The following is a 16146-nucleotide window of genomic DNA, read 5'->3' on the forward strand; positions in this document are numbered from 1 at the left end:
GGTGCTCCATCACTACTACTACTTCTTGTGTCATATCCATCATCAGACATTGACGATCATGTTGGCAATTCTACTTTTATCAATATCCGCACGAAAAAGTGCTGCTGAATTTTGTCCAAATCAGTTCCTTAGATTTTGAAGGCATGATGTTCTTCTTCTGTCTAAACTTCATTTGCCTTCAATCTTTCCCTGGAGGATTAAGTGAAGTATACCATATTTTTGCATCACATGTACAAAATATTTTTTTACTTTTTAATGGTTTTTAAGATTTCCCTTGGCTTTCCCAGACGGCTTATCATTATCCTCATTTCTGATTTTGGCAATCCAGTTTATACATAACAATTGCCTGTAAATCCACATTTCAAATGCTTCTAGTCTCTTTAAGTGGCTTTCTGTCAGAGACCAACTATCTACTCCATAGAGCAGGATAGAAAAGATGTAACATCTGACAAGCCTGATTTTCAATCTTAGCCAGTGACTGCAAAGACCTTTTTCATTTTGAAGGATGTTGTTTGAGCTTTCTCTATCCTTGTTTTTACCTGGGTTATGTTGCAACTGGAGACTTTCAAACTAGAGACTGGACAATCCTTTGTCTTAAATGATATAGGGTGTCATGCTTGAGCAGGCAGTTGGACTACAAAGCCTCTGAGGTCCTTTCCAACTCTATTATGTTCTGAGTAAATTTGCTGGGGGAATAGCTAACATTTTAGATAAGATTTATAAGGTTCTTGACAGCTGTAAGCATTGGACCCTATCTAACAAGATTCAATGATGAGAAAAGTAAAGTCCTGCTTTTAGGCAGGAAAAACCAATTGTGCAGCTACACAATAGTCAGTACCTGGCTCTACAGTAGAACCCATTGAGGATTTAGGTTTCCTGTTGAAGGATCTAAGTGTCCAAATAGGCCTCTGGTTAACTTTGGGTCAGCCATGAGTTGTAACAGCCAAAACAGCCAGTGCAGTCCTGAGCTCCATAAACTCAGGTGTTTAGCATCCAGTTCACAAGAAGTTATAGTACAGCTCTATACTGCATTAGTAAGGCGTCACATTGAATATTATATCCAGTACTAGTCATTACAATGTACAAAGATATTGAGGCTCTAGAAAGAGTGTAGAGAAGAGCAACAAATATGATAAGGGGACTGGAGGCATAATCATATGATTTAGGGAGCTAGTAATGAAAGAGAAGGCTCTCATTCCCATACTTGAAAGGCTAAGGGAAGAGGGGAATTGATTTATACTGAGGATAGTATAAGAAACAATGAATAGAAGCTTATCAGAGAAAGATCCAACCTGGAATTAAGGAGAAATTTTCTGACAATGAGAATATTACTCAATGGAAAAGCTGTTTCACAGAGTTGTGCTCCATTACTGGAGTTTTTCAAAAAGGAATTAGATAATTCATCTGGGATGGAATAAGAAGGCAAGGCAACTTACCAGGGCAAGTGGGCATGGGGTTGGACTAGAAGACCTCCAGTGTCTTTTCAAGCTGTATGATTCTATAAGAGAATCACAGAATCAATTATAGAACTGACTTGTAGCAAGTATAAGTGATGTAAAAAGTTGAGATCATAATTATATAAGTATTTTACTGTGTAGGGAAGAGTTGGAACACATTTTTCTTCTATCCTTTTTTTAACCATCTTGCACTCCCCCTATTAAAAAAAATGTTTTAATGTAATTTATGCTATAATAAACCTTAATAAATTTTTAAAATCAAAAGAAATTTAATTTGATCCCCTATTATATTTCCTGAAGATTTTATTTAGAGAAGCAATAATATTTATTTAATGATAATTGATAAACCATCTCCTTGGTTAATAAAATGACAATTACTAACTATACTAATAAAAATATTTCCCATTGATTAGGGTCTCCACAACAGTCCCCATTTCTCATGTGCTCTTGGGAAAATTAATTGCCCACTCCTCTGTAAAATGCAGATATATAAAAGATTTTGAACATTTATAATTTCCATGTTTTAAAGTGTTTTTAAGGCTTTTCAAAACATTGACTTGATATCTTTTGTTGTGATGTATGTTGTATAGGTATTTATTGTAAAATCTTCAAGAAAAGCCTATAGTTAATCCTAGTTCATAATTGGCCTTTTCATGAATAACCTTCAGCATTTTCCCCCTAGCAAACCTGTGATGGATCTGTTTGTAGAGTTGTGCAGCCAGTACCACTTAAACCCAACCCATTATACTTTTGAATTGAAGTCTGGGGAGACCCAACAATCTTTGATTTACAAGCCAAGTACTTTGATAGGGACATTAGACGTGCAGAAGATACTTCTTAAATTGAAGGTTCATGAAGAAAAAAAAATCAAGCGGCCTCCACCAAAGATTCCTGAGGTAAAAGCATTTTCTTATGATGCATTTTCTTGCATTATGGCCAGGAATAGAGAAGGGGACACTGTGTTGGATTATTTTAGTATTGCTGATACAATCTTTTAATCCACCGAGTATCACAAGAATAGGCATCATTGGCCAAATTCACAAGGATCAAGTGATTCCATTCTTCTGATTGAATTTACAGTTGGAGGTTCTTTTGAGTAGGCTGTCAAACCTGAAAATGTGGTTGCTTTATGAATTGCATTCAGTTTAATAAATTATCATCTTAAATAATTTGATGTTTTTAAATAAGCAGTATATGAATATTTATTAAAATAAAAAGTGAAAGTATGAATTAACTAATTGAAGCATACAAAAAGCTTATGGCTTGGACATCTAGGTCTGACTTAAAAGTGAGGGAAAATCATTTCAGGAATGAATCATGCAAAATGTGTAGTATAACAGACATACAGGTAGTCCTCAGTTAACAATCACCTGTCCAATAACTGTTCAAGTTATAATGGCATTGAATAAGTGGTGGTTACTAGTCCTCGAAATTCTGACTGCCTCAGCATCTCCACAGATACATGATCATAATCTGGGTGCTTGACAACTGGTTTATATGTAGGACAATTGCAGTATCCCATGATGATGATTTACAACCTTCCCTGCTGGCTTTCCACAAGCAAACTTAATCAATTACCCTCTGTGCACCCTCCCTTAGGCTCTCTGCACTCACACTGCTCCTCACCGGCCACCCGTACACCCTTGCATACCCCTTTGAGCCTCACTGCACTTGTCAGTGCCTCTCCTATCACCCACACATTCTTTCCCTCTCTGAGCTTTACTGCTCTCACACCATGCCTCACTCGTGCAGCTCCTCAAACCTCTTTATGTGTTTCCCGACCACCTGCGCACCCTTCTCAAGCTTCAGTGTGCTTATGCCATGTCTCACCTCTCATTCATATTTGTGCAGACTCCCTAAGCCTCAATGCACTTGTCCCGTGTCTCTTCAGTAACTCACACACCTTTCTCGGCCACTTGTACACCCTCTCCGGCCAAGTAAATTCTCCATGGTTCTCATTTGCAGGTTTTGAAACTAATTTATGAGAAAAGATTCAGGGAATCAGGAGACCTTATAGTGTGCATCCTTGTTTTCTAAGACAACAATCTGTTTTTTTAGTAAATGTGATTTCTCTTCAGTTACCTTTCTCTTGATTATTTTTTTGAGTGTTATATATGATTATTATACTTATGATTTCTGTTCATTCATATATGTCTGCAGAATGTTATAATGTTAAAATGAAATGAAGGTACAGTGCACATTTATATTTCAGTTTCCTCACCCAGTTTAAATGATCTATTTTAATTCTATTTGAATTTTATTGATGAAGTATTGTGCTTGGACATCTTGGTTGTTTTTTAATTGCTTTCCCCTAGAAAACTGTGAGACTGGTAGTAAATTATCTGAAGACACAAAAGACAGTAGTTCGAGTGAATCCTGAAGTTCCTCTTCAGAATATAATCCCAATCATTTGCGAAAAGTGTGAAGTTAGTCAGGAATGCATTGTTCTCTTAAAAGATAATTTCACTGGAGAAAAACTGGAATTGACAAAGTCATTGAATGACCTAGGGATAAAGGAGCTTTATGCCTGGAACAATGAAGGTAAATCATGATCTATGTTAAATTATCATAGGAAACCACTGTAAATATTAATGTTTATAAATGGGGACGTCCACTTTGGAGGTGGCTAGTAGATAAGTAGAACTCACTTTCAGTCTTTCTATACATTGGTTCTTTTTATCCACCTTTAATATTAATTTTAAAGTTTTAACTTTTAATACCCTATGTTTTTATGTTTTAATCCTGTAATTGTTGTATGTAGGTATGTATGGTATTGGAAGCTGCCTAGAGTTGCTTGATAGTCAGATGGGCAGTATACAAATTGAATGAATTAATTAATTAACGATGCAGTTAAGTACTCTCTTGATCTAATCTCCATGCTATTTAAAAAACATGAAGTTGCTGGGGCAGATCATCTCTTGGTTCAGGATGCAGTATCCTCAGTATGCTAATGACATCCAATTGTATATAATATAATAGAATTTTTATTATGGTCAGTGACTAATCCAGAAAACCTGAACTCAACTTTGTATTGCTAGCTTGCGTTAGAACAGGGATGCTATTGAAATCCTGGCCTGGTGGATCTGAATGAAATCAAATTAAATCTCAATAAGATAGAGTCTCTGCTTGTCCATGATGAATCTTTCTCAGTTTTGTTTCTCTTTATATTTTAATCATATATTTTTTAAAGAATAAAGGAAATAGATAAAAAGCCTTATTGGAATTACCTGGGTAGCTCTTAAAAGAAATGGTAAAAGAAACAATACAAAATCAAGTGATCAGCTGTTTTTTCCCCTCCTGCACACAGGAAGGCTACACTTCAGTAATGAAAGAGCCCTTTTAATACCAACTCTCTAGTACAGTTGAACAAAGCACATTGATACAAGCCGTTATAAATGCTCTGTAATGCTTTAGTTTTGCTATATTAGTTAAATAATTAGCTGGGTGCTTTTTGATTATAGGACTTCTTAAATCTGGATGTTTGTAAACCAGGCATCTGTCCATATCACTTATTTCAGAAATACTTTTCAATTACACAATTTACTTTTCATATCCCATTGAAATCAGACCGGCGTATATCCTATTCTTAAGTTTCATATAAGATCTTTATTCCATTTAAGCCAGTGGTATACAAAAATATTAGAATTAATCTTGATGAAAAAATAAATTGATTTAAGTATAAAAAGAAAGAAAAGAAGTGAATCAGGTTTATATTTCCACTAGCATGTTTCTAATATTAAAGCTATATGTAAAATAAGCAGAGGAAATCTTAAAATATATATAAAATATCATTTCTGTATAATTTATAAAGAGTAATTATCCTAATAAATACAAATTTAAGAATCATATACCAGATGAGCAGTGGTTTTGCCTTGGAAGTTTTAATTGCTGCTGCAACATAATATGTGCCAGGGTTTTACTACATTGGCATGTCTTTTAATTTTCTGTATTATATTGAATTTGTCTTTTTTTAGATCCAAGAATCTGGAATAAATGCCAAGGTATTTACATAATTGTAACTTGTTCACTGCAAATTTTAGCTATTTTTCACTTATGATTATCTGATCTGGTAAAAAAAAATCAACTAGTTTTGTTTTATGATAATTAACAAACCCTCAGTAATCTGCCATAAAATATAGTGAGCATCAAAAACTTCTTGTTGCTTCCAGTGACATAACAGTTACATTGTCAAGACACAGAGCACCCATCAAAAGCTTTTTAACTAATTTCAAGGTGAAATTTCTTTGTAAGCATTTGAATTGAATTGACATGACATTACTAAATCACTGAACAAATTGAATCAGTTACATTAATAGGAGCAGCAACAAGCATTTATCTATACAAATACCTTCAGGTTTATTCCACAAAGTGTTTCAAATCAATGAAAACTATATATAACCCTTTACATAAAACAATAGTGCCATATAGGGCAATATATTGTTGAGGCAGGTACTGATCAATCTCTATTAACCTTTATGAAATTCGTTGAAATCCTAACACAACTTGGATCCTTTTCTGCCCTTTAATTGGCCATTTAAGCATTTAACTTCTGAAGTAGTTATTTGGATCTAAGATTAATGATGTTCCTAGGTCCCCTATAAGTACAAAAGTGTTGGGGATAGGGTAAGGCGGCCAGTAGCTGGAAGCTGGAACTCAACTACCCAAAAAATAAAATAGAGTAAACTCAGTGAAGTTTTTTTTCTCCTTTAAACTCAGTTCAAATGTGTTTTATAGTATTCATTTAACTGAATCATTAATTAATGGTGTAAAGACATAGTTACCAGAAAGGAGACCATTCTTATCTTATGAAATAAGACTTTCCCAATACGATCTGGCCTACCCTGCATTGTCTTTGAAGGAGGGAATGCTTAAGACTTTCACCTCACAAAGAGGCAGGAATCTGACAATATATCTTCTTAGAAGTTGCTCCTGTATTCTGGAATAGATGTCTCCTAAGATATGGAATAGCCCAACCACCTGGTCTTGTCTAAGATGTTTCAGCTCTTATTATTATTCAATATGTTTAGGCATTGATGATAGAAAGAATGTCTTTACCTTTTTGGATGCTAGTCGTGGTATTTTTATAGTAAACCTTGGGAAAAAAGGCAATATATTAAAATCTTGTATAAGTAAATAAATCAATATATTGCATAGTTTCATAGTGTAACTTTCCTGTTGTTGCAGCTCTTCCATCAAAAACTCACTCTGAACCTACTGTGAATTATAGAGGTACTGTAAAATGCACTTGGAGAGAAATTTGCCCTTTAGGCTTTGCTTTTGTATGTTTTGATATTAATATTTTTATAGTTTTTGTTATTTCTAGAATCATAATGAATTTTAGCAAACAATAAAACACTTTTTGTTTTGAATGAAACAAAAAAAAAGTTTTATTTGCACGAAAGTAAACTGTGGGTGTCAGCTGTAATCTGTAACATGCAGGGTATCATAGTTATTTTTAAGCCTTTAAGACCAAAGCTTTCATTAACTATATAAAATGGGCAATCCACAGCTGTGCGTTACCTTTCCCTCCAACCACTTGGATCCAAGTCACTTGTGGAAATAATGCAGACAAATATTTTGGCCTTTATGGGAGCTTTAAGGAGTGAAATAGGTGCCTTAACTTCTTTAAAGATTAAACAGACTTGTCTTGACTAGTTAGGCAAGAAACTGCAAGAATTGACTTCTAAGGACACAAATTCTCAAATATGTTGGCTTATTGTAGAAAACCTAGAAAAGCCATTTGTGAGAATCCGATCAATTGATATGTATTATCAATCACAACTTTTATTTTATTGTGTAATCAATTTTTTGCTTTGGCAATGTTTTAATCTGATATCAGGCTTTTTGATCAATTGTAACATTTTAATTTTTCACTCCTTCATATATTAGTGAATATATTTCAACATTCTAGTCTCTTATCTACGTCTGTCTGTCCGTCCATCCAATATAGTATTTTAGCTTGAAACACCCCATTTGTGAATTTTTCATAGATTATGTCAGCTGCAAACAATATAAATTATCTATTGCTATTCGTTTGCAGATACTAGCTAAATTTTAATGTGATTTTTTGTGTGTAAAAGGATGCAGATTCCAGAAAATAGTATGTATTATTATAATATTGTATACAAAATAGGGAGGGCTATATTAGATAATTTTTGACTAGGCAAGAATGGATAGTTGATAGGAGTGAATAAAAGGAGTGATAACAATTGTCTATACAAAATTGCCAAGTTGTATGATAAACTGTATGAGATAACAAACTGTATTTGTCATTCCACGTTTAAAGGTATAGATAGGAATCTATACCTACAGACAGATACAAAGAGAGAAAGTTTTAATATAGGTAAATAAAACTTGGACTGAAATCTAAAATAAGTGATTTGAGTGAATGCCATATGACTTTTTTTTCTCTCATGAGTAACTCAAAACAATAATAAACATTATTTTAAATATATATCTGTATCCTCTATGCAGTAGAGGTTTCTGATTTCAATTTTCAAATATATAAGCTATTATATTAAAATGTTATTTGAACTGGATTTGAATAGTCATTGTGACTTGTGCATTTAACAGAAACAAACCTATCAACTCGTTGTGACACATCAGTAAAAGAAAAGAAAGGATTTCTTGGATTTTTTAGGACAAGTAAGAAAAGCAAGGTAAATGCTATATTTGTTCATTCAGCTAGTGATTCCTACTTATCTGTGTAAGTTTTCTCTTGTAGCTTGTACTTAGGGTGTTGCTAAAATGACTCTTACTGCATCTCAATTAAATATTGATTATATATATTGTGTCACAACCCCTGGTATGCCCAAATATGGGAGGGAGCATATTGCTTCCCTTTTTCTGTATTTTGGCTCATCCTAGGAGCCATCCAGGCAGAAAGCCATTTTTTAAATGTTGCCTTTGTTACATTTGTGTTGCATTTGTGCTGATAAATAAATAAGGGGAGACTAGTATAGATCTATTTTAAGCTATTTAGCTCTCATCAGCTAGCCATACCCTTATGGGTACCCACCCAGTAAGGGTATGGCTAGCTGATGAGAGCTAAATAGCTTGAAATAGATCTATACTAGACTCCCTTTATTTATTTATCAGCACAAATGCAACAATATATATATACACATACATACATACATACATACATACATACATACATACATACATACATATATGTATGTATTTTGTGTTACAACCCCTGGTATGCCTAAATATGGGAGGAAGGTCACTACTCCCTCTTTCTGTCCTTCGGCTCATCACAGAAGACCATGCAGGCAGAAAACCATATTTTTATTTTTAATGTTGCCTTTTTATATTTCAAATCCCAGTAAGGGTATGGCTAGCTGATGAGAGTTAGCTCGAAATAGATCTATACTAGTCTCCCTTTATTTATTTATCAGTACAAATACAACACAAATAAATATATATATGTATGTATCTATGTATCTATGTATGTATGTATGTATGTATGTATGTATGTATTGTAACCCAGAATCCAATGCTGCAGATAGGTATAGATTCATGGTTTATAGTCATTCTTTCAGCTATTCCTCAGCTATTACTCATGCCATGGTGGTGCAGTGATTGGAATGTAGTATTGCAGGCAAACTCTGCCTACAGCCTGGAATTTGATCGTGATTTAATTTAAGCTTGACCCAGTCTTTCATCTTCCGGGGTCGGTAAAATGAGGCCTGGATTGCTGGAGGCAATATACTGACATTGTAAACCAGAGAATACTGTAAGGCACTGTGGAGTGGTATATAAACCTAAATGTTATTGCTATTGCTTGATAGAGACATAGTTTTTACTGTGCCTAATAAATTCCATTTACTGGGACTAAATTAGATTTTAAAAAAATCAAAGTAGTTTTGGCAAATGATCCTATGAATATCAAATCAATGTATGGCAGTTATAGGACAATTTAAGTTCATGTTTCAACTCCGGAACTACATATTCAACAGCAAACAATCTCAAACCCCTCCTGAACATTCTCATATTATGTAAAATAACATCTCCTGATTTCTAAAAACAGGACAGTTAATCTTCTTATTCCTAATATTGCTTTATATTTTCCACTAAAACTAATATATATATTTCATTTACTTCTTTTTATGCCTTTTAAACTAACTTGTAAAGATCAAGTCTCAGTGGCAAATGAAAAAACAGCATTAGCTGCTACCCCTCCAAAGAACTACATAAAATGAAAGTCTGTGCCTTTCATTTTGAGAAATGTAGATGTGTTAACATTTGTTAAAATATTAGTTGTTTCCGCATTGTGCATATAATGTATATTATACAGGTCAGGTATATATATGCAGGTCATATACAGTACAGTTAGTCCTTGACTTACAACCATTCATTTAGTGACCATTCAAAGTTGCAATGGGCAATGGAAAAAAGTGATTTATGATCATTTTTCACATGACTAGTGCAGCATTCCCATGGTCACATGATCAAAATTTGAACACTTGGCATCTGGCTTAACACTTATCACAGTGGCAGTGTTCTGGGGTCATGTGGTCACTTTTTGTGACTTTCTGACAAAGTCAATAGGGAAGCCAGATTCCCTATTGACTGTTAAATGGTTGTTAAATTATGTTATTAACAACTAAGATAATTCATTTAAACAATTGTGTCAACAAAGGCAATAAAACATGTTTAACAACTGTCTTGCTTAGCAATAGACCGCCCCGAGTCCCTTTGGGGAGAGGGGGCGGTATAAAAATCGAAATAAAGGTAAAGGTAAAGAAATGTTGGGCTCAATTGTTCCAGTAAGTTAAGGATTGCCTGTATATCAATTGAGAAATGTACAATTCTTCTATATGCATTTTCTATGATTTACACACATTAATGACTTTGCTCATATCAATCTAAATATCTATCTCTATCTCTATCTATATAGATGATAGAGATAGAGATAGAGATAGAGATAGAGATAGATATAGATATATGGTTAAAGTTGCGAGGTAAGACTGCTCAGACAATTAAATGTTAAGAACGGTGTTTCAAAAAAATATGTACATTCGTAGATATAAATTATAATACTATGTTATGTAAAATATACTCATATTTCTAGAATAAAATATTTTATTCTTTAAAAACTAGAATAAACGAATAACAGAGTTAGACGGCACCTTGGAGGTCTTCTAATCCCATCTCCTGCTCAAGCAGGAGAGAGACCCTATACCAGTGATGGCTAATCTTTTTGTTGTTGGGTGCAAAAATGTGAGGCTGTGTGGACGGTAGCGTGCCTGCATGCTGGCACCCATAATGCAAAGCAGCTCCCCCCACATGTGTATGCATGCAGCACTACTTGCCTCCAAGCTGAGCTTGGTATTTCCTCCAGGGGGCTGTGGAAGACTGTTTTCGCCCTCCCCAGGCTCCAGGAAAGCCTCTGGAGCCTGAGGAGGGTGAAAAATGGGCCAGATGAGGCAACCAGAAGTTCTGTTGGCTTGTTGGGCCTGTGCTTCGCCCTCCTCAGGCTCCAGAGGCTTTCCTGAACCATGGGGAGGGCGGAAATGGCCTCCCCTGGCTCTCCAGAAGGCCTAAAATCAGCTGGCCAGCATGCGCATGCACGCTGGATATGACAGCTCACGTGCCAGTGGATATGGCTCCGCGTGCCACATGTGGCATTTATGCCATAGGTTCGTCATCACGGCCCTATACCATTCCAGATGGTTGTCCAGTCTTTTTTTTAAAAGCCTCCATAACTTTTGAGAGGTACAGTACCATAGTAAGAGAGCATATTTTTGCTTTATCTTCTGGATTACTGCTGATTGAGGTTTATTTCTCTTAGATCTAAGCTTCCTAATATAAATATGTCAGTTCTTTTCGAACTGAAACACAGGAGAGATGAGGATAATGACTCTGTTCCTCACCAGAGAGAGGGAATCATTCCAGGACTGGCTTCTGACTCCTATAAACATGCTTTTTTGGGTGGGAATTCTGGGTATCTTTTCTAGTAGGCTTCCCTGTATTCTGTGGAGTTGGACAGGGCAAATGTATTCATCTGTCTGTGCATTAAAATTGACATACTTTCTATATAATAATACTATAGATTATCTCCAGTCAAAGCTACAATTTTGATGAATGTGTAATGTTTCATTTTCTAATTGCGCCTAAGGAAAAAAATATAATTCAAATAATGCAGAATCTGTTGTATTTTTCTCTATCCCATGCTCATACTAACTACTTTTCAGAATCTATGTATCAGTTTGCCAAATAATGACCAAGCAGCAGTTGAATCTGTGGTTAGTTATACATTGCTTTTACAGACTTTTCTACTGAGTTTGTTCATAGTTAGGTGTGTAATATATTTATTTAAAAAATATAATGTAGGATTTTTATTTAAGTTTCAGGCAGAGAAATCCTCAAGAAGAAGCCAAGATTTGGGTAGTGGAGAATTTTTAAAATCCACGTTGTATCGTAAACAAAGCCTTGATGTAAGTCCTAATTTACTCATTAGATAGTGCTACTATGATATTAAATAATTCATTATAGTCTATCTGTTTGTTTAAAAGTCCTTTGGGGGTATACAATTGTACCACTGGTGAAATTTACCACTGCTCTGTGGGCGTGGCTTGGTGGGTGGGGCAGGGGGAGGATACTGCAAAATCTCCATTCCCACCCCACTCTGGGGCCAACCAGAGGTGGTATTTTCCGGTTCTCCGAACTACTCAAAATTTCCAGAACCTGTCAGAACCTGCTGAATTTCACCCCTGGATTGTACTCTTGCCAGTAGAATTGAATTCTACATTAATTATATTAACATGTAGGGTTGAAAGATAAAACAAAACAGGTCATGTACATTGGCCAATGGAAAAAGTGGAAAAGGATGCTCAATTAGGCTGTTGCTATTGTTCTAAGGCTGAAGCAAAACATATATGCTATGCTTCACTCCTGGTAAAGAACAAGCAGTTTTCTTTGGTTCTCCAAGATAATTTAATGGTAGTGTTGTTTTGAAAGTTTCAGGGTCTTCTGTAAAGTGTAGTTGAAGGATTTTTGTGTGCATTTGTCTTGCACTTGCTGCTGTTTCTTTAAAATTATTGATATTTTTCATGCTAATTTATACAATGACTGCTTCAGTCTCTGCTATTATGAAGCTTTACTAGATGGGGTAATGCATGGATATCATTGATGGAATGCTAGTGGTAGTAAGCATTCATATAGCCTATGACTTAGTGAAGAACAGTTCTGGTCTTAATTCTTCTGTTGGAAAGAGAGGATCAACACTTCTGCGAAGGACTGCTGCTGTTGCTGCCTGACCAACTTTGCTGGCATATCTGGCAGCTTAACTCAGGTTCATCCTTCCTCTTCATTTATACCCTCTCATTTTAATAACATGAAGTTATTTGTATTTGCTTTATTTTTAAATTAATATGATTGTGATTATTAGTTAGAAATAAGAGAAAGTAATTTGACTGACTGACTGATTGATCAAATTTATATAGTCATCCATCTCATGTGGTTACTCTGGATGGTATATAAAATAAAACAATCCATATTGATTAAAAAATTTTTTAAAAAACAACCAAAATACATTAAAAGGTAAAAACAGAATGGTGGAAAAAATACGAAGTGCATTTAATCAGTCACAGTGCAACCATCTAGCAGGGCATAAAATAGTCAGACAGTTAACAAATGCCTTCTGAAGGACCAACATAAATAGGGTGAAATATCAGGCAGCATTTTGTTATTGTTTCAGGTAAATTTATAATAAATGGCTTTGAAATGTCACAGTAAATTTTGATGGTGGCTTGTTCATCTGATTACAGGAAACAATGATCGCAGATTCTTCACAAAATTTATGTTCTGTAATGGTGTCACCATCATTATCTCTTGGGAATATAGAAGGGGCAACTGCAAAAATTGAAATGAAGAAGCGAAGAGCACCACCCCTACCAACAATTCCACCCTTTTCTGGTGGGAAAGCTGAGAGAGAAGAAAAAATGCCAAGTCCGGTAAGAAACCTACATTAGAAATATAAATTGAATAAGTAGTCATAATTTGAAATTACTACGGCATGGTCAGTATTCAGCTCATGCAACTGCTTTTAAAAGTTTTATTCCTGCTCAGAAAGCCAAAGTTAAGTATGAGGTTCAGGGACTAAGTACGGTAAGTTGTTCAGGGCTTGGAATTTTTGTTTTGTATGAACTCGTATGATAGGTATTGGTCTCACATTGTTTCAGGAATTTTTCCCTGTGTGGGAAAAGGCTTTGTAATAGGCTCCTTTGCATAATTTTATTGATTCTCTAGAGACCTGAAGTAACATTGGCATACATACTGGTAGGAAATTCACTGTGGGGTTTTTCTTATGTGACCTGGATTTTCCAAAATGAGGTGATACATATCACTTTGATGGCCCTATAAGGAAATTGAAACAGAACTTCTGGATAGTTTTGTAGTGATACACATTAAAAAGAGAAGAAAATGGAAAAATCAAGGATTCACCAGAAATAAGGGGTTATATTGCTTTTTGTTTTCCCAATGAAATGTTTTGTTCAAGATAATTTATGAAATAACATTGCTCTGTAGGGTTTTTAGGCTGACATCATTTAATTTCCTGTTGACAATATACAGGACATTGCACATTCTTTTCAAGTTGATTTTATGGGTGTGTAGCAAAGAAGACATAGAACAAAATGTATAGCTCTGTCTTTGGAAACTCAGAAATGGAATTGTTGATATTTCTAATGTGTCAGATATTATGCTTTCTTTTTAGAAACAATATTAGGTTGTTTTTTTTTAACTTATCTTTTAATAGATCCAGTAATATTTAAAAGACAATGCTTTTCTTTCTGTACCCTATATGTTTAAGAACATTCCAAAAAGTAATTATATGAGTCAGGATTCAGGAGTAGACATCTATTTTGATTTATTGTAGAAAAATATTTAAAAATGAAGCCATAAGCATAGAAGACATTAATTTAAATTCTTTTTCATCAAATGCAGGCAGTGATATTTTAAGTTGGTAGCTAATCAATGTAATGCTGAAACACCAAAATGGCAACAGTTTACATTATTGGGATATTTAATTCTGGAATTGAAATTCCTTGACTGTGTTAAATTTTAAAATTTATTTTTTATTAGAAGACGTATTTCCTGAAGAAGAGGTAGGGGAATAGTCTGCAATCTGGGTAGAATTTTGGAGAAACAGCTGGTTTATCATTTGAGAAGAGAAGGGTACAGAACAGAATAGTTGGAATGGACCTTGGTCTTCTAGTCCAATCCCCTGCTTAAGTAGGAGACCCTATACCATTTCAGACAAGTGGCTGTCCGGTCTCTTGTTTAAAACCTCCACAACTTCTAAAGGCAAGCTATTCCACTTGTTCAGGTTCATTGTTCTCACTGTTAGGAAGTTTCTCCTTAATTTCAGATGTTTCTCTCCTTGATTAGTTTCAATCCATTGTTTCTTATTCTATCCTCTGGTACTTTGGAAAATAAGTTGACCCCCCCTCCTTATTTATGGCAGCCCCTCAAATAATGGAATACTGCTATCATGACATCCCTAGTAGTTTTCTGTAGATTAGCCATACCCAAATCCTGCAACTGTTCTTCATATGCTTTAAGCTCTAGAGTCGGGATGGTGAACCTATGGCACGCGTGCCACAAGTGACATGCAGAGCCATTTGTCAGGGCACGTGAGGCAGTGCCCTGTTAGCTGGCCAGCATACATGCGCGCGCTATCCAGCTGAGTTAAGCCTTTTTTAAAGCCATTTTTCGCCCTCCCCAGGCTCCGAGGCTTTATAGGAGCCTGGGGAGGGCGAAAAAAGCATGCAAAAAATGGGGGGAGCGCCTCTCATGCACGCATGTGCACTGGGATGGGTGTCGTGCATTGCATTATGGATGTGGCACCCCTGCACACGACCCCCATGCGCTCCCCCCCTTACAGCACACGAGCCAAAAAAGTTTCGCCATTCCTGCTCTAGAGTCTAGGCCTTTAATCATCTTAGTTGCACTTCTCTGTACTTTATCCAAAGTCTCAACATCTTTTTTGTGGTATGGTGCGACCAAAACTGGATGTAGTACTCCAGGTGGTCTTACTAAGGTTTTATAAAGCGGTAATAATACTTCATGTGATTTTGATTTTACGGTCTCATTCTGTCCCAAGATAACACATACAATAAAAGTGTATGTGTCTATTTGTATACTACATTATTATAGTCTATAAAGATTGGAGAAATGTAAAATTTTAGTTGTTTATGTTTTGGTACAAGTGAAATTTTAAAAAAATCTAAAATGGATTTAGTTTATGTTAATACAAATTTTATTTTGGTATTCTTTAAAGTTATAAGTGGAATCTTTCCCAACAACTGTTTTTCTGTAACATAGATACTTCATTGAGCATATCTCCATAGCACATAGTTGCTCAGTAAATTTGGGACACAGTTGCATGAATAGCTCTATTTTGCAAAATCTTAGCAACTTTCCTGAGACAGTCCAATTCATTAATGTCTTCTTCAGCATCTTCTAGCAAGTCTTCAGTTATCAAACAAAACTTCTTCTCTTTCAAGTCTGTTACAGTGAATTGATTTCCAATCCATGGCTGATTTAATTACTGTTGCCTGTGTCTGCATGTCGTCTTTAGGATGATTTGAAATTATGAGTTTATCAAATGTTTAATCTATTTTTGATGTAAAACTTTTAGAAAAACTAATAAAATAAAAAAAATATTAGAATAAAAAGTGTC

General features: G+C 35.1%; 1 protein-coding gene across 1 annotated transcript in view; it reads left to right on the forward strand.

Annotated features, from left to right (window-relative positions):
* The window catches only part of COBL (cordon-bleu WH2 repeat protein), a 94401-nt gene that overhangs the window by 26166 nt on the left and 52089 nt on the right, over positions 1-16146 (forward strand). Inside the window, exons 3-9 of the mRNA XM_081970846.1 lie at positions 2140-2353; positions 3773-3998; positions 5432-5458; positions 6642-6686; positions 8031-8116; positions 11810-11899; positions 13232-13417. Of these exons, the coding sequence (XP_081826972.1) occupies positions 2140-2353; positions 3773-3998; positions 5432-5458; positions 6642-6686; positions 8031-8116; positions 11810-11899; positions 13232-13417 (874 nt within the window). The remainder of the gene's footprint in view (positions 1-2139; positions 2354-3772; positions 3999-5431; positions 5459-6641; positions 6687-8030; positions 8117-11809; positions 11900-13231; positions 13418-16146) is intronic.

The sequence above is a fragment of the Natrix helvetica genome (assembly GCF_964273705.1).
Source record: "Natrix helvetica genome assembly, chromosome: Z".
In the NCBI taxonomy this organism is placed as follows: Eukaryota; Metazoa; Chordata; class Lepidosauria; order Squamata; family Natricidae; genus Natrix; species Natrix helvetica.